We start from the raw sequence: 25,083 nt of genomic DNA, 5'->3' as shown, positions 1-25,083 counted from the left end.
TTAATTCCACCTTGCATTCAGAGGTTCTCTCAAGTCAGCACCACCCAGATGCGCTGGGTCTCAGGACTAGCAGCCAGGGTATCTGTGTATCCTTCTTCAGAAACCCAGACACAGAGCTAGGCACAGTATGGCCAGAAACTATTTCTAAAGCCACAGGCTGAACAATTTATAGTGGGAATTTTTCTACCATGCCTCTGCTAAGGTTTGGGAGCTGCCCCTCACAACCAGAGCAGATAGGGAGCCCGCAAGTGCCAACACTTCTCTGCAAGTATCCACCCCTTTTTAAAAGGTCTGACATACACGTGGCCACCGAAACAGCGTTCATGCCAGATCTTTCTCCAGTCCTTCCTAGTGCTTTTGGGAGTCTAGAGGGAAATAAAGGACGCAAGCCTGTCAACTGAGGGGCAGGTTCTAAATGATGCCTGAAGGAAAGGAGAGGAGAGGGCCAGCCCTCACCTCACCCTAGGATGTAAAGAAAATTTCAGCTCTTCTTTCACCCTAGAGTTGTGCAGACGTCGTGTTCTAAAAGTGGCAGATTCCCAAAGTCACCCAGAGCTCTGGGGTTCCCTGGCTGTCCTTAATACAGCTCTAGAAGCTGGAGGACAGATGTTTTCCATGAAGCCTGGGAGTATGGCGGTGCCCTCGGATCCTTTCCCATCAGAGGAGGGACCTACCTCACCACCTATTCTGGGGCTCTAACCCCTAAGCACAGTACCAAGTCCAAATGGCAAGGGAATGACAGAATGGAAGCTGGCTGAGTCCCAGGAAGCACCTGGAGATCTGGGCAAGCTATGGTGGAAAAATCAGTGTCTTACGGACCCAAGTATATCAGCAGTCCCTTCTGAGGCAGATCCTGGAAGCCTAGATCTCCGACCTGAGACCTGCACCACCTGGCCACCCCTCCGAGAGCTAAGCCACGCGGCGGGCAGGGAGCGATGTTAGTGGGCAGCAGTTTCTGAAGCAGAGTGGGGGCAGATCGTGGAAGGGGAGGAGGTTCGTCTCCCCCCGAAACCAGCAGAGAGGGTTGGAGGGGTGGATCCAGGGAGAGGGCCAGGGCAGGCTTTGCTACCAACCTGAGACATTGACGGAGAAGTAGGTGGTGTCACTGCCCGAGGGACTGCTGGTCACACAAGCGTAGAGGCCGGAGTCAGCAGGCACGGAATCCCGCACCTCCACCTCCTCCCCCGTGATGCGGGTACGGTTGCTCTCCACCAGCTGCACCCCGTCCCGCAGCCAGTTGATGCTCTGCACATCGTCCCGCAGCCGACAGCGAAGCTGCAGCAGGTCACCAGGGTGGACCAGGAAGGACTCCACTTCCACAGGGGCTCCCCAGGACTGGGCTGCAGCCACCCAGAGGGGCCGGGAAGAGGAACCAAGGGATGAGACAGGAAGAGGGGGGAAAGGAAACAGGGAGAGACACAAAGGGAATTATGCTAGCTGGCCGCACTGAGCTGCAATGCCCCAGGGGCTACAGAGCCAGGAGGCAGGGAGCTAGAATAGGTGTCAGTGGGAAACTGCTAGCTACCTGGAACCCTACTTCTTCTTCCCTACTCCACTCCCCCAAAGGTCAAAAGAAGAAAGAGGCAAAGCCAGGAAGCAGCCACAGCAGCATTAAGCATTTCATTTCTCTCCATCCAAGGCGGGACCGGGAGGAGAAGGCCAGCCCTCCCCAAGGGCTTTTTTCTATCCAGATGGTCCCTCCCCCCACACTTGTTTCTTTGCCAAAAATGGCCACTTCCCAGAAGAACACCCCATTTCCTTTGGGCCAGGCCAGCCTCAGTGCTTTTGCTAGTAACAGCTGAGCAAACCTTAGTCCCTCAAAAATCCAGCAGCCCCTACCTAAGTCAAGAGAACAGGGGCTCTGGGGTCAAGTGATTCAGCCGGGAGGTGTCTGGTGCCTCGGTGAGTCAGATGTATAAGATGCATATGTGCGAGAGTCGGCCCAAGCAGAGGTCAGCTCAGGGGAACCTCTGGCTAACAGGTGTCAGGCCAGAGGATTTGGAGCTTTTGACCCTATTAGGAGCAGAGGCCTGCAGCTGCCACCAAGCCCACACTTGCTCTGGCTACAGTAGCCCTTGCACACAAAGCTCCTTTCTCCTCATCCCACTGCAGGGCTCCTCGCCTCAAGCTCCCGTTCCCCTCTCCCAATGTGCAATCACACACACATGCATTCCTCTTCACCTCTCTATCCCTGGTTTCGGGTGCTCCATGGCTCACAGGTCTGATGCCACCTGTTCACCCACCCATCCCCTTCCTGATCAGCAACCAGGCACTCGCACTAACAAAGAAGGCCCGGAGCCAGGCACACCCAGAGTCCACTGTCCCAGACTGTTACCTGCTTCCCTGCTCCTGAGTACCTGCAAGCACAGGGGAATGGAGTTTCTATTTCCATTCGGGACATTCCCATGTGTGCCTCCCAGCATCCTCTGCCAGATGTCATCCATCCCCCACCCTCCTCCCTCCCCGCAAAGGTGTGCTTGTTTCAGCTCACATCACTGCCCTGGGAGCCTCAGGGAGACATGCTCTCTGATGTCTCCACCTCCCCACCTGCCACCCTTCAGGTACTGTGTCCTGCTGGCTCTCAGCTACCCTCCACTTCTCTGCCTGGCTCGGGATTCGGCCTCAAAGCCTCTTCCCACTCCCAGGCTAGGTCAGATGCCCTCCCATGGCACCTGCCACACTGAAGGAAAGTCCCTCTTCTTGACTGAGTTCTGAGAGTGGGGATGGGTCATTTTTGCTCTTAAACCCCCAGCACCCTGTATGGTGCTTGGCACACAAGAGTTACCCAATAAACACCTACTGAATAAGGCAAAAAGGACATATGCACTGTTTCCTCATGGTCTTCCTTTTTAAACTTTCTTTTCTCCTTTTCCACTCTCATTGGAACCAACTTTGCAAATGATGCAGGTTGCTGCTGGAAACCTTACGAAGAAGGAAGGAATGAGGCCTTGGGCAACAGGACAAACAGCTGTTTGCCTCAGAGGGGCCAAAGGCTGTAGGCTCCAACCCTTTTCACTCCAGGGCTGTCTTACATACGGGTCAACATGAGTCATCCAAAGTGGGAGTGCTGCTTCAAAAGGGTCTGGAAGCCACTACGCTAACAGTCATTTATATTTTTGTGAATTGGGTCAAGAGGAACACCACAAAGGTGAGCAGACCACATAAGTGATTAAAAATAAGCTTTTGTGGGTCTTAAAAAAATGGTTATTCTTTCCACTTTTAATGGTTTGTGGTTTTGCTAAAAGAAGGGAGAAGAAAAGCAGTTCAGATTTGACCCTTAAGGAAAAGGAACACTCCTACTGATCAAATAAATCTCCATTCCCTCCAATGACCTCACTGGTTAAATATTTTGCAGTTCCTGATCTGTATGAGCCATTGGTCAAACAGTAAACTCGGTAAATTCAAATTCTTAGCCTCTGGCATCACAGCCTATTTTGACAGGGACAAAGAGGTAGTGAGGAGAACACAGGCATTTCCCCAAGAGAAAGTAGCCAAGGGACGCTGGCCCCGCAGAGCCTAGCTCTGGCTGATGCTGGTGTGGATCCCTAATATTCCGCTCCCCCCACCTTGCAGGAGGATGTGCAAACACAACTCTTCTGCGGGATGTATAAAAGCCTGAAGGACCAGCTTGCTTTCCCCTGCCACTGGAGTTCAAATTTACTTTGATGCTCCAAGCCTTGGGGCGCACCTGCTCCTGAGCAAGACACTGCCCCCCATGTGTAGGATAAAATCTGCTTGACATTCAAGGTTCCTTGAAATCTTCCCCATGGAGACACATAGCCTTCTCTCTACCTTTCCCTTCAAGGCTGGCTGTTCTCCAGACCAAGTGCATTCTTTTCTCATAACAAAACTTCACTTCTGCTCAAGATTGTCAGAGTTGTGATGCTCTATTCTCCCCCACGTCCCGCGCTGGTGACAATGCCCAAAGTGCACCATCAAAGCTGGCCAAGAAGCTTGATGTCAATGTCGGCTCCAGTGTTCCTACCCTAACTACCTGTAACAGTTACTGTATGAACCACACAAACTCACACTCAATTACATGCCATCTTGTATTGTTTCTTTTAAAAACATCTTTATTGAGATATATTCACACACCATAAAATTCATCCACTTAGAGTGTATCAGTGTTTTGTTTTGTTTTTTTAGTATATTCACAGACTTATGCAATCATCACCACAATCTAACTTTACAACATTTTTTATCACCCTCACAAGAAACCCCATACCCAGAGGCAGTGACATGCCATCCCTTTCCCTTCCCCATGTCTGGACAGCCACTGCTGCTCTGTCTATACATTTGTTGATACTGGATTATTTCATCAGTGGAATCATATGCTATACAATTTTGCATGCACCTTCTTTCATTTAACATAATGCTTGAGGTTTTTCCATGCTGTGGTATGGCTCAGTACTTCATTTCTTTTATTTTTACTTTTTAAAAAAGATTTTATTTATTTATCCATGACAGAGAGTGAGAGGCAGAGACATAGGGAGAGGGAGAAGCTGGATGTGGGACTCAATCTCAGGGCCCCAGGATCACACCCTAAGCCAAAGGCATATGTTCAACCACTGAGCCACCCAGGTGTCCCTACTTCATTCCTTTTAATGGACAAATAATATTCCATTGTATGGATATACCATATTTTATGTACCCATTCATTGGCTGATGGACACCTGGGTATCCCAAGTACCCATGTCTTCCTCTTCTAAGAAGCAGCAAGCATCTCAGAGCAGAACTGCCTGTTTCAATTTTTTCCACAGTGCCTAACCATGTCAGGAACAGAAAACACCCAATGTGTCTTGAACTGAATTTAGCATCTGGGAAAGGCTAATTTTTAGAGAAACCAAATATCAACCCACAGCCCTTGGGTCATGGTAGACTTTTTTTTTCATGGCTAATAGTGCTCTTGGATATATGTCAATGTTTCTACTTACAAAGCAGGGACAATGCCACTTTCTTCTAGGAGGTGATGTGAAGGTAAGCAAGCACTTGCTGGTTTCCTGGGCCCTGCCTGTCTACATCGTTGTCCTGAAAAGCAGTCCTGGCCCGGAGGGAGTACAACGTATGGAGGCTGATGCCAAGTCCATCACTGCTCACAGGCAGCCTATAATAATTCAGTCACTACCCTCCATTCTCCTTTGGTCTTTCTAGTGTTCCCCATTTATGTCCCCCCTGGGAAAGGCCCCTGTATGTGTGGCTCCAGGTCCTCTGAGCTGGCCTCTCTCTGGTCAAGACCAATGGGCCAGGGCTATACCTGTTGTTAGGCATCAGGCAGACACCTTCCTTGGGCTGACCATAAAGGATGAAAAAAAGCCAGTTTATTGTGTGGCCATTTGAAACCACAGTTCTTCCAATCTTAGAGAACCTGATTAATTGGAATGGAGATGCTGTAGGAAAAGTGGCAAACCAGAACACTCGCTTTTTTGTGTGTGTCTTGTTTCCTGACAGATGAGGTGGGAAATGGAGACTGAGGACATTTGGTATCTGGATTCTGTGATGACCCTACCCCAGGCTGAAAGCATTTGGCCGTTGAGCTAGATTACAACATTGGCTCTTACAAGCTTGAGGCGCAATGTGTTCAAGGTGTGTTGTGTTCTGATGCACAGGGTTGCTGTTCTCATCACTGGAAGCAGGAAGGTTAAGGTTAGGAAGGATTAGGGCTTGACTTGAAGATCCCTAGAGATGAAGGCCGCCAACACCTTGGACAACTCTCCAGAAAACAGAGGTAAACCAAGGTTCCTGCTTGGGTACGTGAATCTGAGACTGAGGAGGCCTCTGGTCCCGAGGCAGGTTCCTGGGACAGGGCAGGTGGCTGGTAAAGGCTGTGTAGTAGGCTGGATCCAGGGACCCCTATTAGTGAGAGTGAAAAGGATCCACACATCAATCACCAATCCTCTCTTGTTTCTCTAACAGAGCCTCTTTATCCCCCAGGGAAAGCCAGGAGCAGATCAAGCACCCACACTTTTTAGTCATCCTCAGGGAAGCAGCTAGAAAGGGGGGGGGGGGTGTTTCCCAGGCTGCTCTCAAGTCCAGGAACATGATCAATATGAATGGAGTCTCTCTTCCCTTCCTATACACCTCCAATACCAGCGCTTTGTAATCCCCAACAAGCCGATCAGAAGTAGCACTTGGCTTATGGCGGGACTGGCCAGAAATCTCCCACTGTCCTCTACCAGGATCAGATCCAAATGCTGGATTCTGTATCTCTGAGGCTTCTGCCAGCCATGGGACATGGTGCAGGGCAGGGGAATGGAGCCTGTGGGGAGGCCCAAATCCACATGAGCCTTGTCATTCTTATGAGAAATGAGACCCTCGTTCCCAAAAATCCAAGGAGAAGATAAGAAGCTTTCTTCAAAATAGCTACCATTGGGTACTTCTGTGTGTCCTGGTCCATGCAAGGAGAAGAAATGGATTAAACGAAGGAGCAGGAGACCTGTGCCATGCTCTAACCTGGGTCATGGGGTTTATATAACACCTTGACCTATATGAAGCACTTTGTAGTGTAACACAAGACAAATGGAGAACAGGACAACCCAGTACAATCCAACACAGGCTCTGAACTTACAGAACTTTAATACAGCAGTGTTGAGTTGACAGCAAAAGTTGGACGTAATGGTAGCAAAAGAGGAAGAAGCAATTAGGAATTTAGATGGGGAGTGTTAACTTTGGGGGGAGCAGAAAAGGATGGGTTGCTTACAAGCAGGGTTGTACCTGGGGATGAGGAAGTGTGGGAAGGGAGGCTAGAGGATGTCCTGCTTGGGACTGGAGGTTCATGGTAGAAGACAGCAAAAAATACTGATTTCAGCCTGTGAGGTACAGGAATAGATAGAACAGAACCACTCAAGAAGTTCCAGGGGGTACAATTTCTCTGCAGGCTATGCAAGCAGACCTTTCATCCCACATGGACAAATACACTTAAAATTTATTTTGAAATGCCACTTCTCTAGCCATGGTCCCGTAGCAGCCAACTTGGTTTGGAAGTTACCATCCCCAAACCCCACAAACTTAACCCAAACCCAGAGAAGAGTCCCAATATATGTGCATAGCACTTTGCAATTTACTACATGCTTTCCCCCAGAGTATTTGGGATCCTACACAAAGCTGAAGATGGCAGTTCTAATACTGGCCAATATTTACAGCATGGTTCCCATATCCCATATACTGTGAAAGCTTCTAACAGACTATCATTCAGTCCCTTAGGAGGTAGATATTAACTGTTATTATCTCTACCCTATGGATGTGGAAGCTTCCTATGTGCCAAGCCAAGGTCTCATTTAATCCACACCACAATCCTGTGAAGTTTGTACTATTATTATCCTCATTTTACAAAGGGGACTCTGATGCACAAAGAAGTCCAGTATTTGTCCAAGACGGCCCACCGGGTCAGTAACGGGCCAAGTTGGGATTCCAAAGCAGGTGGCCTGGCTCTCCAGAGTCCACACACATCCAGAGCCCAGGTTTACTTTGAAACATAGCTTCTACCTTCACTTTGCCTTTGTAATCCTTGACTTCCAAAAAATGACTGATACGCTTTCCGTTAGGCCCCCTGATCCTGGGCAGAAGCACCCATGTCTCCCACCTCCATGCATGAGATTGGAAGTTGGTTGCTTTGACCTTACCCTCTCTTCTCATTCCCTCAACCTTGCAACCTCTACCTTATACTCTAGGGCTTTTTAATTTATAAATGTACTTGCCCATCCTTGCTCACCTACCCTTGAAAGCTAAGCAGGTATGATTGTGGCAGGTGAAGAAATGGGTGGGGTGGGTGGGGTGGGGGGATGCAGGGCGACACTATATGATAGTGGTAGACTCTGGGACTAAGAATAATGCCCTATTTTAGTATTGGCATTTGAGACCTCCAAAAGCATGTTTATTCATGTTCATTGCCACTGAAATACAAATAAATGAAGATTGAGGAATTTCTCTCAAAGTCACAAAACAGGAGTCAGCATTAGGTTTAGATGCTGGGTCTGCCAGGGCCTGGGCCCCTCCACAGGGTCTCACTTTTCACTCAGCACTCAGGAGAGTGACAGGTGACCCACTTGAAGCACTTCATGTGGCTTTGGCCACAGGTAGACAGCACAACCCTTCCCTCCCTGTGTCCCTGACTCTAGTCTGGATCAGACACCTGACACCTTCTCTCAGCCCCAAGACCCTCACCTCTGAATACATAGTTCACAGCTGAGCTGATGACCTCCAACGACCCCTGCCTGACTGGCTGAGAAGATTAAGAACATCAAGCAAAGGGGCTCGCCCTTCCCTTGGGAGGGCTCTCTGGATCACAAATCTGAATGTCCCAGCCCTCAAGCCCTGACCTCTCTGCACTGGCACTCTGCATTCCATGCCCTCACCCTCCTGAGGACCTCGGTTTATTTCCTCCTCTGCCTCCAGAATCTGGAGCCCCTCAACCACACCGCCCAACCTCAGCTGTCCAGTCTCCTGGCCTCTTAGGCCAAGCCAACACCTACACTGCTCCTCTTACTTTGCTTTCTCCTAAAATGCCTCCTTCCTCTGCTCTCTCCATCACTTCCAGACATGAAAACTCACTCTTGTGAGACATGTCCAATCCTATTCTTAATGTGCCTCCCCAAGACATACAGATTTTCATGACTTTATTTGCACTTATTCATGTCACTTGGCTGTGGGTACGTCCATAAATATGCATCTTCTCTACCCTCTGTGGTCAGGAGTGCTGTCAGCTACATCCTCTCCTCCAAAGGATAACGGGCCCCCAACAAAGCCCGGACCTGTGGTCTCGGGTCTGGATTTCTGTCATCCCTACGAAATCCTTTTGATTTTGGATTTCTGGGTTAAGAAAATGAGGGGAGAACGGCCATTCTCTTCAGTACCGTGGGGGGAATTGGTGGTCCGGGAATGTTTACAGTCTTGGCACAAACTCCCCAGAGATAAATGAGAGGGCAATTGTGGGTGGGGGAGGAACTCAGGGTGGCTTTGAAGGCAACTTAAAAGGAGCACAGAACAGCACGGCAGGGCTCCGGGAGCCTTCTGCAGAGGTTTTTTATTACGTTATTTTGGCTTTGAAATGGAACTGAAAACTTACTTTAGCCTGGCAGCGCCTGGGCCTGAGTGGGGATCTCACCAAAATCCCAGGGAACCACTCTCCTCCCACAAGGGTTGGGGTGAAGAGGGAGCCCTAAAAATGTGGGACTCATTGAACTCACAGCATTCCCAACATCCAGGGAGAGCTACGGAAATGGGGGGCACAGGCATGTGTGAGAAGGGATACAGAACACCGAATCAATTAGCAGGGTCCGACACCCCAATCCAGCAGCATTCACACCAGTCCCCAGACTCAGGGGATTTGGAGTGTAGGGCTGTGGGTGTTTTTTTTTTTTTAATAGAAGAAGGGAAAGAAGTAAGAGGGAACATTTTGCATGCAAATGGGCCACTGCCAGAAGAACCCATTAAAATGTAAAAACTCCACATTCAGTCTGACAAAACGGTGCAAACTGCTGTGTTTGCTGGAGGGGCAGCAATACAGCTCCCCACAAAGGGGCCGGGGAACAATGGCGGGCTGAATGGCCTCTGTCAGCAGGTCCCCGCGCGCGTTGCCATGGGGACCCCACCGGGGCTTACTAAAGGTATTTCCTGAGGAGAAAGGCAGGCACACAGGCCCAGGCAGCCCGGCTAATCCTGACAGGAAGCCATCGCCATTCAGCAGCCCAGGGGCTGGGGGCCGGAGTTTTGTTTTGTTTTTATTAAAAAAAGATTTCAGGCTTTTGTGTGTCTTACCTCGTCACTGTAATTTAGTGCCGAGCCGCCTGCACCGGCTAAAGCCTCGGCCAGGAACCTGCGCCTGCCCCGAGACACACCCCCCCCAAAACCCAGCTTCCCAGTAGCTAGGCTGGGGGAGGCCCAGGCACACAGAGCCCCACTCGGGAGACCCAAGTTAAAAGCACTCTGGGCCCAGTGAGGTCTATGCAAAAAACTTTTCTTTTTTTAAAGATTTTATATATTCATTTATGAGACACAGAGAAAGACAGAAACACAGGCAGAGGGAGAAGCAGGCTCCCTGGAGGGAGCCCAATATGAGACTGGAGCCCAGGCCCCAGGATCACGACCTGAGCTGAAGGCAGACACTCAACCACTGAGCCAGCCAGGCCTCCCAATGAAAACTGTCAAATAGATGTTGCGAGGCTAACAGTGTCACGAAGGAGTCCAGGGTTGGAGCTCGTGTGCAGGGTTCTATCTGATGCCTCCTTGTACCTGTGTTTTTTTCCCTCCTGGGGAAGGTGCCCCCCCCCCCCCAAGCACCAGCCTCCCCCCTCATCCCTCCTCGAGTGCTCCACTGTTGAGGAAAAGGACTGTAATTAAGTGATTAACAAAGAATGAGCCCAAGAGTTGTTTTAAAAGAAATTTCCCTTCTTCCTCTCTCCCAGCTAAAGCTCTCAGGCCAAGTGTTTACTGACATGTTACTGATGGAGCCGAAGAGAAATCTCTTCCTAGACCCATTTCCCCAAGCGATTCTCAGTACGCTCTGCTTCTCTCCCGCCTACCTCACCAGGAAGAGCAAGCTGCTCTGGGAAGAGGAAAATTCACTTAAGACACGCAGGAAGCAGAGAGCCCACTCACCCAAGAGCAAAGGGAGATGCCCTGCATCCATGGGGAAAGGCGGCCTAAGCTTGCAGTTCCTAGAAGTTTGTGTCACCGTTTCACATTTGGCACCAGAGGAATCCAGCCTTGGCAGATTCAGGGAAGAAAGCCAACAACACAGCTGGCGGTGGAGACAGAAACTTCTGTATGACAACTGCCCCCCTAGGACACAGTTTAGGGTAAATTAACATTTCCTGAGCAAACTTGTATGTGGAAGGAGCCATCCCCCATGAAGATGGTCAGATGACGGTGGCTCTGTTTATTCGTTAAACAAATTCGAACCCCGGTCCATGTGTTTGCAAAAGCTCAAGCTCTTGCAACCTGACCTCCCAAAAGAGATTCTGAACCTTGCATTTTGACAGAATCATAGAGGAAAATGGATCATTTCGGAGGTATCAGTACTATACCCAGTTAAGTCCCCTGGACACCTGGGAAGCTTCTAAAGCCATGTTAGATGGGTCCTATTTCAGGAAGAGGAGCTAAAGAGACTCTGCTCAATGATGGAACACCCCCCCACCCCCCAAAGAACCCCAAACCCAGTAAGGGCTACTCGTGTGGCCTGTAAGCTCAGGGGATCTGGACACTCAGGCAGAAGTCTTCTCCTGCCTTTACTAAAAATCACATTCTGAATTCAAAGCAAAGGTACAACCGGCCACCAACTGTTACAACACAGAACACCTTCCACTGAACTTGCTGGTGTGTGTTTGTGGGTGTGTGTGTGTCTGTGTGTGTGTGTGTGTGCACGCGCGCGCGCACGCGCACGCACAAGCACAGAGTCCCGCTGCTGGAAGGGGAGCTCAGACCCTCCCACCACTGGCCCGGAGCCCAGGCCTCCCAGCCATGTGTCTGCAGCTGCGACCTGTCATGCACTTCCTGGTCTGGGCTCTGTAATGGAAAGATCATTAAGGGTGGGGGAGGAGGCGAATGGGATGAATCAACAGGGAAGAGGTAACCCTGCAGCTCCCACTCTACTAGGCTCCGACCTTAAAGTCAGGTCAGGTTCCTTAAAGAAAAGAATGTACTGCCCTCCCCCCACCCCACCCCCTACTAGGCCCCCTCAGAGGGCTTCCCCTCCCCCACGCTCAGCACAGCTTGTTTGGGGAAGGAAGCACCAGCAGCTGGGCAGGAAAAGTTGCAGCTCCCTAAACTTGCTGAGGAATTGGTGGAGGACTCAGCTGTTCCAGAATTTGCCTTTTCACCCCCTAAAACCTCAGTGGATGCTTGAGAGCATGCTTCACCAAAGCTCTCAAGCACCCCAAAGTATCTGCCATCTTCCCTCCCTGTCTGACCAGATCATGGCATCGTGGTCCAGGTTACACAGTGTACAGGGGTCACCACCTGCTGCAGTGGGCAAAGGATGGGCTCTTCATAAGGTTACTTTTTCTCAATGTTAAAGAAAGAAATGCCTCTTTGAGGGATGCCTGGATGGCTCAGCGGTTGAGCCTCTGCCTTCAGCCCAGGTTGTGATCCTGGAGTCCCAGGATCGAGTCCCACGTCGGGCTTTCTGCATGGAGCCTGCTTCTCCCTCTGCCTGTGTCTCTGCCTCTCTCTCTCTCTCTCTCTCTGTGTCTCTCATGAATAAATGAATAAGCTTTAAAAAAAATAAAAATAAAATAAAATGAAATGGTGTAGAAAGGTGGTTGCCAGGGCTGGGGGAGGAGGGAATGGGGAGTTCATGTCTAATGGGAACAGAGACAGAACATGAAAGACTCCTAACTCTGGGAAACGAACTAGGCGTGATGGAAGGGGAGGTGGGCGGGGGGGTGGGGGTGACTGGGTGGTGGGCACTGAGGTGGGCACTTGACGGGATGAGCACTGGGTGTTATTCTGTAATATGTTGACAAATTGAACACCAATAAAAAATAAATTATTAAAAATAATAATAATAAAATAATGGGAACAGAGTTTCAATTGGAGAAGGTGCAAAAGTTCTAGAGACATACAGTGGTGATTGGGGCACAGCAATGTGAATGTACTTAATGTCGCAGAACTGTATGCTCAAAATGTGAGAACAGTCAATTTTATGTTATGCATATTTTTAAAAATGATAATGGTAGTAAACAGTATTAGTTTTTTTAAATGGTCTTACGTGGTAAAACAAGTTGTTAACCCTATGCAGGTTCCCCAACACTGGGGGGAAATTGTACTCGTCCATGAAATCTAAAACTGGGGGACCACTGGTCTGTTCCAGATTTGCAGGACAGTGAGGACCCATGGACGTACTATGGATTCACTTTCTTCTCTCTCCTTCACACACACCATGAAAGTTGAGCATTTAGTGCTCTTTGTTTTAAAAAGTTAAAAGAACGTGGTTCAGGGATTCTTCTGCCTGAGATGGTATGGCTGTCAGGTAGAGAGGAGATGGAAGAAACAGGACCAGTGGCTTGGGCGTGTAAGAGCCATGTCTACACTGAAAAATCCTTTGCTCAGGCAATCTGGGGGATCTCGAACAATGATAACCCTGGGGGAGAGGAAACTATTCTGGGGCAATGCACGCATTTCCCGATGTCCTAAGGATGAGACCCTAGTCTGAAATTCTTATAAGAACCACTCAGTCCCAAACTCTACATGAACCATGGGCGTCAACTGGCTGTGTCCAGTGGAAAGGACATCTAAGTAAAAACCTCTTAGAGGACTGGCCCTCCCTATCACTAACACAAGTTATCTCCACCCCCCCCAGGCCCTCAGTTTCCTCACCTGTGACACGGGAAAACTGACTGACCTGAAGAGCTCTGGGGCCCCTCTGGCTCTTCCCAACATTCTGATTTTTCAACTGGAATTTAGGTGAGCGTCACTCACCACCACCTTCTCGTGCCTCTGCCAGCACAGAGCTCCCTCTGGTGTGAGGGAAGGCAAGAGATCTAAAATTAATTTGCCTTAAGAAGAGGGGGATTCTGGTTTGGTCCTGGAGCTCCAGCCAGCACCTTCAATAAATGCTTCTCTTCATGCCTTCTCTCTGACCCACATTCTCATCAGGAGAAGCCTTAGAATAGAGGATGGAGAAAAGGCAAGAGGTCGTGACTGGCAGAAAACCGGAAGCCCAGGTATTTTAGAAGGATTTATTTCACTGTCCTTTTTGATTTATGACATATTATCCCATAAGAACTAGCTGGGCAAATCAATTTTCAAAAACGGAGTGGGAGCCAGAGGGTAGTAGAGAAGAGATAACATTATAAAATAAATGCTACTGCCAAATGCATCCTTCAGGCATTTTTATAGCCCTGATTGCTCAAATAGCATCGATAAAAGTTTTGAATGCCACAGGAAGAACTTCATTCAGGAGTTAGTTAAGGAATCCGACTCTTCTAAGGTTCAAGAGCTAATTCCTAAAACCTAAGGAAAATAAACCTTAATTCCCAAAGTAAATGCTAAAGTTTGACAATAAAGGAGCAGAGATTGCTGAATGCAGAAGAACTCTTCTAGGGCTGGAGAGCAGATCAGCATTCCAGAGGCGGTGATAATTGACTTAAAGCCCCATGCATCAGAGAAAGAGAAGAGAGTCTCCTTCCTTCCGAGGAGAGCTTTCAAACACCAACCTATCCACCCCCACCGGCTTCTCTCTCCCCAACACCCCCAGGCAAACTGACTTAGCCAGCTTCTACTTCTTCCATCCGTCTGCCTACCAATCTTGGTCTTTCCAGCCTCCCTGATACTCCACCTTCTAGTACAGGCATTAGGTCTGTAAGCATTGATACCAGCCAGACTCAAGTCTCAAGCCTGCCACTTACTGGCTGTTTATTTTTTTTTTAAGATTTTATTTATTTATTTGAGAAAGAGCATGAGAAAGCATGAGAACGCTCAACAGTGAAGACAGAGCAGTTTTCCCTTCGAGCAGGGAGCCCAATGTGGGGCTCAATCCCAGGACCCGGGATCATGACCATGACCGGAGCCAAGGGCAGACACTTGCATGACAACTGCATGAGCCATCCAGGCGCCCCCCTACTGGCTGCTGAATTTCTGCAAGATTTTGTTTGACCTCTGAGTCAGTTGCCTAAACTGTGACATGGAAACAACATCTACTTTATAGACTTTTTTTGAAAAATTAACTGACATCAGATGTGCTCAAAGTGTGGTTCCCGAACTAACTAAACCTGTTAGAACTACCCAGCTCCAAGTTCGGGCCCTGCTTCAGAATCGGGAGCTCTGGGAAGGAAGCATGGTGAGGCAATGGGTTTAAACAAGCCAGCCAGGTGTTGCTGTGCCTCAAACACCCAAGAATCACTACATTAGCTGAAATAAAGTGCTCCAAATGTGGTAGTAGTAACCCTCAATTACTTTCCTTATCTTTCTGTTGAAAGGATTTTATTCCTGCTGTCCCTTTTTTAAAACTACAAATTTGGCCACCTGGGTGGCCCGCAGGGAGCCTGCTTCTCTCCCTCTGTGTCTCTGCCTCTCTGTGTCTCTCATGAATAAAAAAAATATTTATTTTCTCATTTTCTTAAAAAAAAAAAAACTACAAGTTTTAGGTATCTTTTTTAAAATTTTTTTTTAAATTTTTATTTATTTATGATAGTCACAGAGAGAGAGAGAGAGGCAGAGACACAGGCAGAGGGAGAAGCAGGCTCCATGCACCGGGAGCCCGACGTGGGATTCGATCCCGGGTCTCCAGGATCGTGCCCCGGGCCAAAGGCAGGCGCCAAACCGCTGCGCCACCCAGGGATCCCCGGTATCTTTTTTTAAAAAAAGAAAATGGATTGTTCCATGGATATATTTATTTGTTCAGAAAGTACTGAGCACCTAATATGTAATCTGATGTTCGAAAGTACTGAAGTGAACAAAACACAAAACAAAACCTTTGCCTTCATGATGTATGTACACACACACACACACACACACACACACACACACATACACACGTCACAGCCCACAAATGATGGTGAATCTGTCTCTGTGCTTTAGGGAAGGGCTCCTGTCCTATGGTTTCAAATGTCCTCATGAGCTGGGTTTTATGTCCTTACTTGATGCAGTCTTGATGACATTTCTTAAATGAGTCATTTACTGTCTGCATATGTCTGCTAAGAATAACACTCGCCAGGGGGCGCCTGGGTGGCTCAATTGGTTAAGCAGCTGCCTTTGGCTCAGGCCATGATCTCAGGGTCCTAAGTTTGAGCCCCACATCCAGGTCCTTGCTCAGTGGGGAGCCTGCCTCCTCCCCCCATACCCCCTTCATTCCTGCTCTCTCTCAAATAAAAAAATAAAATCTTAAAAATAAATAAATAAATAAATAAATAAATAAATAAATAAATAAATAAATAAATCAAACAAACAAGAATAACACTAGCCAGGGCTGGGCCTCACCCACATTGAGGCTAGGAGTAGGGAAGGCATTTGTCTTGGGCCTACCATTCAAGAGTGACCTCCAAGACTTTTGGTATTTTTTTTCCCCAAAAGGTTACATGGGTAGTTATCAACAGAACTGGAAGAAAATATTTACTAAAGCGTTTTAATAAATCTGTGCCCTATTCCTGGGGTATACTGCATACAATATACTATAATATATATTTTTAAAATCCTATAATTATTTTGTGACTAGTTCATCTACATTATAAATTTTTGTTTAAAACATTAATGTGTTGAATATAAAAACACTAAGATAACCAAATTTTTCAGGATTGTCTCTCCTCTCTTTTGTATTTCTTCGTGTCTTAAAAATATATATACTGGTAGCCTCAAAACAATGTCAATGCTCTGCAACACTGAACCTTCTGACAGGTTTATTTCCACCCATCAGACATTGTTGGGACCACAACCATTTGCAAGGCAATGTAGGTGGTTTATGTGTCTGGGCGACACCACTACATTCTGGAATAAATGTGACCTACAAAGAAAACTCCAGTGTGTCATCTGACACTTGGAGGACCTCTGATCCTAGACCTATTCCAAGGAGGAGACCTTAGCTACAGTGGAAAATGTGGCCTCAATGGGGTTTTTGTTTTACTGATTATTCTAGGCTAGGGAACCCCTTCCATTAGGGCAGCTCACAGACCTATGACCCATGCATAACCTCTGAGTGGAGAGCAGAATGTCACACAAGAAACAGCATAAGGCAAGCATCTCCAGCTGCCCTTACTCCAATCACACATATGTTCATACCACCCCAGAAAGGGAGGTGGAGGGGCATCTGGGTGGCTCAATCAGTTAAGTGTTTGCCTTAAGCTCAGGCTGTGACAACCTTGGGGTCCTGGAATAGAGTCCCTTGTTGGGCTACCTGCTTAGTGGGGAATCTGCTTCTCCCTCTCTCTCTGCTCCTCCCCTAGCTCATGCTTTCTCTCTCTCAAATAAATAAATAAAATGGAAGGAAGGAAGGAAGGAAGGAAGGAAGGAAGGAAGGAAGGAAGGAAGGAAGGAAGGAAGGAAGGGAGGGAGGAAGGGAGACCCTGATTCCTGTGAGAGAAAAAGGAGCTGACCTGGCAAATTCAAATGTTGGTCAGCCTGAAGTTTGGGGGAGAAACCCAATTTGACATAGGGACACAGTGTAATACCCTGGAAAAAAATACCAATGTTAGATCTCACTGAGTCTGAATCCCAGTTCCATCTCTCACTAACTATGACCTCAGACAAGTTACTTAACTCCTTAGATCCCAGTTTCCTCATCTGATTACGGGAATAAAACATATGGCATGAGATCGGTATAAAGACATAAAAATGCAAAGCATACAGAGTGTGAAGGTGTAATAAATAATATTTACCAATTATTATTTTAAAAGACCTTTACTGGTATAACCTTTCTGGGGCAATCTGGCTGTATGCAATCAAAACTTTTAGAATGTAAATATCCAGGGCCCCTGGGTGGTATAGTCAGCTGAGTGTCTTCCTTTGGTTCAACATGATCCTGGGATCAAGTCCGCCTTTCCCCCTCCTTTTGCCCCCAGCGCTCATGCTCTCTCCTGTGCGTGTGTTCTATTACAAATAAATAAAATCTTAAAAAACAAAACAAAACAAAACAAAAAAAAAACAAAAAACAAAGAATGTGAATATCCTTGGCTACATAGACAAAGTTTAGATGTAAAAGTATGCTCATTTAAGTGCAAACTATTGAAAATAATCTAATTGTCCAACAGTGGAGGACTGGGTAAATATATAAATTTTGCACACTCATACAACGGAATACTATGTAGTTATAAAGCACAATGAAAAATGTTCTTTGCATGGCAATAAATAGTACATGCTTGGGGCACCTAGCTGGCTTAGTCAGTAGAGCATGTGGCTCTTGATCACAGGGTCATGAGATCAAGCCCCATGTTGGGCACAGAGCTTACTTAAAAAAAAAAAATACTACATGATTAAGTTAAAAACCAGTATATACCATATAAATCCCATTTTTGGAAAGTCATGTTTGTATAAATTCAAGAAAAACAGTCTAAAGAAATGGATTCACAGTAAACAGTGATTATTTTTATTTATTTATAGATTCGTTTATTTTTTTAGAGACAAAGAGTACATGGGTGCATGCTTGCAGAGAAGGGCGGGATGAGGGGTTGGGGGTGGGGTTGGGGGTGGGGTTGGGGTTGGAATCCCAAGCAGACTCCTCGCTTACTGAGTGTAGAGCAAGCAGGGCTTGATCTACCGACCCTGAGATCATGACCTAAGCCCAATCAAGAGTCAGACACTTACCTGACAGAGCCACCCACATGCCCCAGCAATGATTATTTTTAGATGCTGGTAATATAAGTTTTTCTTTTTCTTTTCACACATCTATATTTTCTAAACTTCCTATGATAAACCTCAGCAACATATCAAATATCCATTTTTTAAAATATTTTATTTATTTGAGAGAGTGCAAGAGTGCACAAGTGGAGGGAGGGGCAGCAGGAGAAGGAGAAGCAGATCTCCCGCTGAGCAGGGAACCTGTGGGGCTCATGGGACTTGATCTCAAAACCCTGGGGATCATGACCTGAGCTGAAGGCAGATGCTCAGATACTTAACGGACTGAACTACCCAGAAGCCCCGAATATCCATGTTTTAAAAGGGCAATGACAACATTCTTTCTTTCTCTAAAGGAGGAAATAACCATGTTAAAAAAGAAACAAAAAACAAAACAGCTCTATATAATGTAAGGCCAAGTACTAGACTGAAAGTTCAACAGAAAGGAGGAAAAAAAAGAGTGATTAACTTGGAGATGCAGGAAGGCTTCAAGGGAGAGGTAGCTTTCAAGCGAGGCCTTAGGCTAAACACAAGCTAAACCCTCAACTAAGAGTAGGAAGGAGAAAAAGATAGGGATGAACATTTCCTGCTAAGGGGCCCAGATAAACAACAGTTATGTATAAATGATTATGTCATATAAAACAAAGGAAAAGAAAGAGTCTCGTTTGGCCGGATGGATGGATGGATGGATGGATGGATGGATGGATGGAAGAGAGAAAGAGGCAGAAAGGAAGGAAAGGAGGGAGAGAGAGAGGGAGAGTGTAAAATCTGTGAAGTCTGTGAATGAACCTTGAAGGGACCATTAGCCAGAGACTAGTTTTTAATTCTAGAGGAAACACAGAAGGGCTAAGCTCTAAATTAAACTTTGTTGATTACATATTTGGAAGTTCATTGTTGGTGGATTTTAACCTCTCTGCCTGCCTAAGCTCAGAAGCACTGAGGCACCCACTAGAGGCTCCATGGGCCTACGCATCCAGGGCCAGGGAGACACAGCCATGTTCACCCAAATGGCAGGGCCGGCTGCCCCAACGTTCACCTTCTTTTACACAACCCATCCCAGGAGGCTCAGGGACACAACACTATGTGGGATGAGGAAGGAGCATTGAGTATCAAGCTCTGACACAGCCAGTCTTTTTCAGAGCTTGGCACTAGCTGGACAGACGCCTTACCCTTACCCTGCCCAGTGTGCACAGAACAGTCTTTAAATAAAGGTGGTGGGTGCCTAGATTGGCAAGGGGAAAGGGGAGAGTCCAAGCAAAGTGAGAACCAGGAAGGGGAACTCTGAGGACAGGAGCTACCATTTGGAAGCCAACAGTCTACCATGGGGGGCTTCAGGCAATTTGTCTCCTTCTACTTGGCTGCTGCCAGCTGGAAATCAGAGAGCAAGCCCAGACTCCAGAGGGCTTCTCCTGAGAGGAAACAGTTTGGGCCCTCAAGGGCCCAGGTAGAGCACTTAGCTTTTGGCTAATCCCCTTGGGGCCTGAGATGGCGGCAGGGTGGACGGAGAGAAGAGAATGTTTGCAGTAGGTTGTAAAAGAGCCATCTTTCCAGAATGAACGGGGACGCCTGAACAGGGCTGCTGAACTCGGGAGACCAGGAACACCAGAGCAGCTGGACTTTCCCCGGTCAGCAGGGACACAGTTGTCTCGTTTCCAGGCTTCGGGAAAGGAAGGAAGAGGCAAAGGTGGGGTCTACAGGGTAAGCCGGAGCCCCCAGTGGCCCCAGAGGAACAGGCACTGTGAAAACAGGGCGCAGCTGCTGGTCAGGCTCTCTGACCCCTGGACCTCGCCCTCTTGGATAATGACTCCCCAGAACTCACTTCTCCCAAGGCCATCCATCACGGTCCCAGACACAAGCCATCACTCACTGCTTCTGCCTGACCAGGAGCAAGCACCGGGGCTGAGCCCTGCTGACCTAACTAACCTCCATGCTGGGGCCACAGACTCCAAAGGAATCCCTGGCACTCTCTCTGCAGTTCCTGCCCACCCCAGACTCCAGGTAGTCGAAGAAACCAGGTGACAAAATCCCAGCCTGATTCTTTGTTTGAGCTCCCTCCCCTCCCCCACCCGCAGCAAGGGCTCTGGACAGCCATTTGTTCTTCCCTGAGAAATTCCTCCTCCCTAACTTCGGGGAGCTGGCTGGCAGAGCCAGAGTGGAAAATCAGTGAAGCTAATAGTGTAGCAATGCAGAAGCCAGAGCCAAGAACATAGCCCTGGAGTGGCTTTGCTGCACTTGCCCAGCGTGGTCAAGCGGGACACGTGAGTGCTCCTCCTTCACGTTCTCTCACAAGCGGGCACTGGGTCCTCCCTACCCCCACCCTGCTCCGATCAGCTCTGGGAACGCTCACAAACACACCCTTCCCAGGGCTCACCAGCCTCCACTCTCTGGGGAGGAGGGTGTGGGACAGAGCGGACCCTCTGGGGAAACTTGGTAGGTAAGCACTCTACAGATTTCTACCACCTAAATCCTCCACTCCTATCCTCAAGTGGGTCACCCAACGTCTCCTTTTGCTCCATGTAATTCACTTGCCTTCTGGGCAGAGGGTGAAGAAACTCCACTGGAACATCCAGTGTGCATTCAAAGGAAACAGGTTCTTTTCACAAGAAGAGATTATGTTGGGGGCAGATTGGACAGAGGAAGGATCCTGGATGCTGTCCCAGGGCAGCCACCAGCCACGGGTCCCCTGGCCACACCGATAGGCTGCAGCCTACCTGAGGCTGGTGGTGGGATACCCTGTGCTACCTATTTGCATCTCCCCCTAAGGCCATGCCCCTTGGGGGCCCTACCACCTGAAGCTGAGGCAATGTTTCTGGCACTGCTTGTAGCTTCTCCCCCATGGGCGCAGGTTTCTGTGGAACACAAAGACAAAGCCTTGCTTTGTGACTCCCGGCATCAGCATTGAGGGGCTTACAGCCAGAAATGGAAACGTGCGGCTTTTCCATTAACTGTAACCTCTCCCCCTTCAACCGGCCACCAGACTCCTTCAAATCTGGGTAGGTGGGAGGAGCTGTAAAACCCGGGCCCATTAAATCGCTTATTAGTTGCAGGTTTCTGGGTATGTAGACAAGTATTTGTGGAGACTGCAAGCCTCATACTGTCCCCTGGGCCAAGGGGTCTGGGGTGTTTCACCCACGTTCAAGGACTCCCACCTCCAGCTGCAAGCAGCAGCCTCGCAAGCTGTGTTGGATTCACCCACTTGCTTCGCCAAGTCTTATTCCAAAGGAGAGAAAAATACACAGACACAACCCTCCCCAAGTTCAAAATGTCTTTCAAGTTGGTGCTTATCTTTCTAAAGGGGCCTTCTGCCGCCTGCCCACAACCCAGGTTCGGTCCAGCCACACCACTGCCTCCTCCTTCAAGACGTGATCTGAAACAAGCTTAGCTTCTTTAAGATCCCAAACCAGAGAAAGGAAAGGAGAGGGAGGGACGGAGGGAGGTTGGTTTTCCTGGAACCCTTATTAAATCAACTTTCCAAGGACAGCCAGAAACTCTAGGCCCTCCCCACTCCCTTAGGAGCATTTGCAGACTGGGGGAAGGGCTCCCAACACACACACACACACACACACACACACACAATTACAGGAACGCCTTTCTAAAGGGGAAAAGCTCTCCGTGGGAGCAGAGTTTTGGGTTTAAACTCTTGGACAAACTCTTTATACACAGATTATAGTCTTTTCTGAGGACAATTGCAGCATTATTATTTAATAATCAGCAAGGCCAAGACTATCCGATGATACTTTATATTTGTGAGGTACCTTATGGTTTACGAAGCACAGAGACAGATTTTCCCTTACAATTTCCCAGCAGTTCTCTGAAGACTGTGGGGCATGTGTTCTGCTATCACAAACTTAGGAGGGATAAGCTCTGTGAAAGGGCAACCCTGCACCAAGACGGGGGCGTGTCCTCTGAGTCCAGTGGATTTCCACATCTGTGTCCTAAGGTGTTCTATGCCACCCAGGAAACAACAAGCCCCTCACCATGTGGCGTCTTCTGTGGGGTCCCAGGAAAAAGGACCCACAACTGGTATTTACTGTTAAGGGACCATGTGCCAGGCCCTGTACTAATAAGAGCTTTGCATACACTCTTATTTGACAGTCACAAGGACCTCAGGAGCAGATACTCATTATCTTTATTTATTTATTTATTTATTTATTTTTATAAGTTCTACACAGAGATAGGCAGCCCGGGTGGCTCAGCGGTTTGGCGCTGCCTTCAGCCCAGGACGTGATCCTTGGAGACCTGGGATCGAGTCCCGCGTTGGGCTCCCTGCATGGAGCCTGCTTCTCCCTCTGCCTGTGTCTCTGCCTCTCTCGCTCTCTCTCTGTGTGCCTCTCATGAATAAATAAATAAAATCTTTAAAAAAAAAAAAAAAAAGTTCTACACAGAGAAACTTTCCCAAGAGTCAAAGTAAGAAATGGTGCCCAAATCAAAACCAAGGCAACTGAGCAAAGCTTAAGCCCACAGAAGAACTGATACACAGATGTTCACAGGAGTTTTATTAATAATAACCCAAACTGGGCACCACCCAGGTTAGGCATCTGCCTTTGGCTCAGGTCATGATCCCAGGGTCCTGGGATCGAGTCCCATGTCAGGCTCCCTGCTCAGCGGAGAGTCTCCTTCTCCTTCTGTCCCTCACCCTGTGCATGCTCTTTTGCTTGCTCATTCTGCTCTCTCATAAATAAATAAATAAATAAATAAATAAATAAATAAATAAATAAATAAATAAATAAATCTTAATATACTGCTAAGCCAAATGGCCATCAACAGGGGAATGGCTACACATTTGCCACATAATGCCATTTCAGAAATTCTACAAGAGGCAAAACTGGTCTATGACAACCAAAACTAGATCCATGATTGCTGGGGTCAGTGCTAAACCAGGCACTGAATGCAGAGGGCCAAGAGAGAAGTTCTAGAGGTGATGAAAACGTTCCCTCTCTTGATTGGGGTAGTGGTTACATGGGACGTTACTTTTAGCAAAACACACTGAACTGTACCCTTAAAAATTGGTATATTTTCCAGAGTGTAAGTTATACCTCAGCTAAGTTGATTCTTTTAAAAATGGTGGTCCAACTTCAGTCCTCACCACTAGAGAGCCTCCTCATACCCCCTCTACCTCCCCTGTTTCCTCCTGCTGCTTCTGGCCTGTGCTTCCTCTACCTCAAGACATCGCCACCCCCCTCACCCCACCCCGTTCCACCCTCCATCACTGCCTGGGCTTCCTTTCTCATTTGGATCCATGGCCAGTGGCTTCAGTGAACCTCACCCACCTCACCCTAAAGTTCTAAGGCTTGTACCCTTGGACATCCCCTTCCTGAGTACAAGTGTCCAGGCCTGAGACCCATACCATTCATTTTCTCCACCCTCCATTTCTCAGGCACAAAAGAGTTTGTTAGAGAAAGTTAAAAAAACAACAACAAAAAGATACTTTAGCGCCCATGATGAATTCATATTCTCAAACCTCATCCAAGCCCTCCTGGCTTTTTGGACTCCCTTGCTGCCGTCTACACTGTGGCTGATCCAGATCTCTACTCCTCATAAACCTCCTGTCCTAATTCCTTCTGCTCTCATTTCATTTTGTCTCTATCTCTAGTCACCCAGAGTAGACAGCCAACCTACTGAAACCCATAGATTCGATTTCTATATTGTCTGCTAGTTTTTCCTTCCTTTACAATCTCATGCCTCACATTCTGCTTTCTTCTCCTTGCTAGACACTTAAAACAAACATCTAATTCGTCTATCTGGCAACTGTGGTAGCAGCAGTCCTAACTTTACTGTAGGTGCTTTATCTGAATTATCTCATTCAATGCTTATTACCATCCTCATTTTAAAGATGAGCAAACTAAGGCTTAGTGTGCCTGAGTAATGTGCTGAAGCAAGTGATGCAGACATTAAAGGGCTGAGCAGGATTCAAATATAGATGTCTTCCTCCCATCCACCCGAATTCAACTGCCAGGTTAATTTTCTGAAAGCTGGATCACATCACTACCTGCTCAGAATTTTTTGAGATTCCCACTAACTACCCCTTTAAGTATAGTTTCCTTAGCAGGGTGTTAAGGCCTTCCATATGTTAACTCAACCCAGTTTCTCTAGGTGTTACTTCCTACCACCACCTGCTCACCAGACCATATATTCGTTCTGTATATGTCTTATACATGCTGCCTAAGTAACCTTACTCCTGCTACTCTGCCTGGAATGCTCTTCATTCTCCTCTTCCAAACAAACCCCCAACCACACCTCTAGACCCCTGTCAGATGCTCTCTGCTCTCTTCTTCCTCTGCATTCCCACTGTGTTGTTATGACTCTACCATGTGATCTGAACATGGTCTACCTGTATTTAGTTACCTCTGTACTTGTCTCTTCCTGACAATAAATTCTCTAATGGGCAGAGATGATCTCTCCAACTTTGGGTCGCTGGCATGTTCTAGCTCAAGTCTAACATTCTGTTCTGTTACTGAATGCCACATTAATCGGCCTGCTCCAGTGAAGTCTCGTGTGCCCTTCTCTATCACCATGTGAGGGGACAAATATGCTCACTCATGATTTACCACTCAAAACAGGTCCTGACAGCTAAGACAGGTGCCCCCTTAAGCTCAGCCACATGTCAAATGTACCTGAGTCTCTCACCCACCACCCACCAATCTCTCTACTTATATGATCAGCCACTGAGTCACAAGCCATACTACCCTTTGGCAGCAGTACATTCTCACAGATCCTTCTAAGTGTGTTGTACCTGTAATCTCCATGAAGTATTTTCACAACTCCAGTAAATCCCATGAACAAGTCCCTCCCGTTACTCATAATCTCTGAATTTCCAACAAGCCA

The 25,083-nt window shown here is 47.7% G+C and overlaps 1 protein-coding gene across 12 annotated transcripts in view; it reads right to left on the bottom strand.

Annotated features, from left to right (window-relative positions):
* The window catches only part of FGFR1 (fibroblast growth factor receptor 1), a 50,724-nt gene that overhangs the window by 16,498 nt on the left and 9,143 nt on the right, over nt 1-25,083 (bottom strand). For 8 of the 12 annotated variants that reach the window (XM_025432378.3, XM_025432455.3, XM_049094853.1 and 5 more), the window contains exon 3: nt 1,074-1,340. The exons of the other annotated variants lie outside the window; for them this stretch is intronic. In XM_025432378.3, coding sequence (XP_025288163.1) covers nt 1,074-1,340 — 267 coding nt within the window. The remainder of the gene's footprint in view (nt 1-1,073; nt 1,341-25,083) is intronic. 12 annotated transcript variants of the gene reach the window in all.

Source organism: Canis lupus, chromosome 16, assembly GCF_003254725.2.
Source record: "Canis lupus dingo isolate Sandy chromosome 16, ASM325472v2, whole genome shotgun sequence".
NCBI classification, from domain to species: domain Eukaryota; kingdom Metazoa; phylum Chordata; class Mammalia; order Carnivora; family Canidae; genus Canis; species Canis lupus.
Note: the sequence above shows the minus strand (reverse complement) of the source record. Positions and strands in the feature narration are given on the sequence as shown.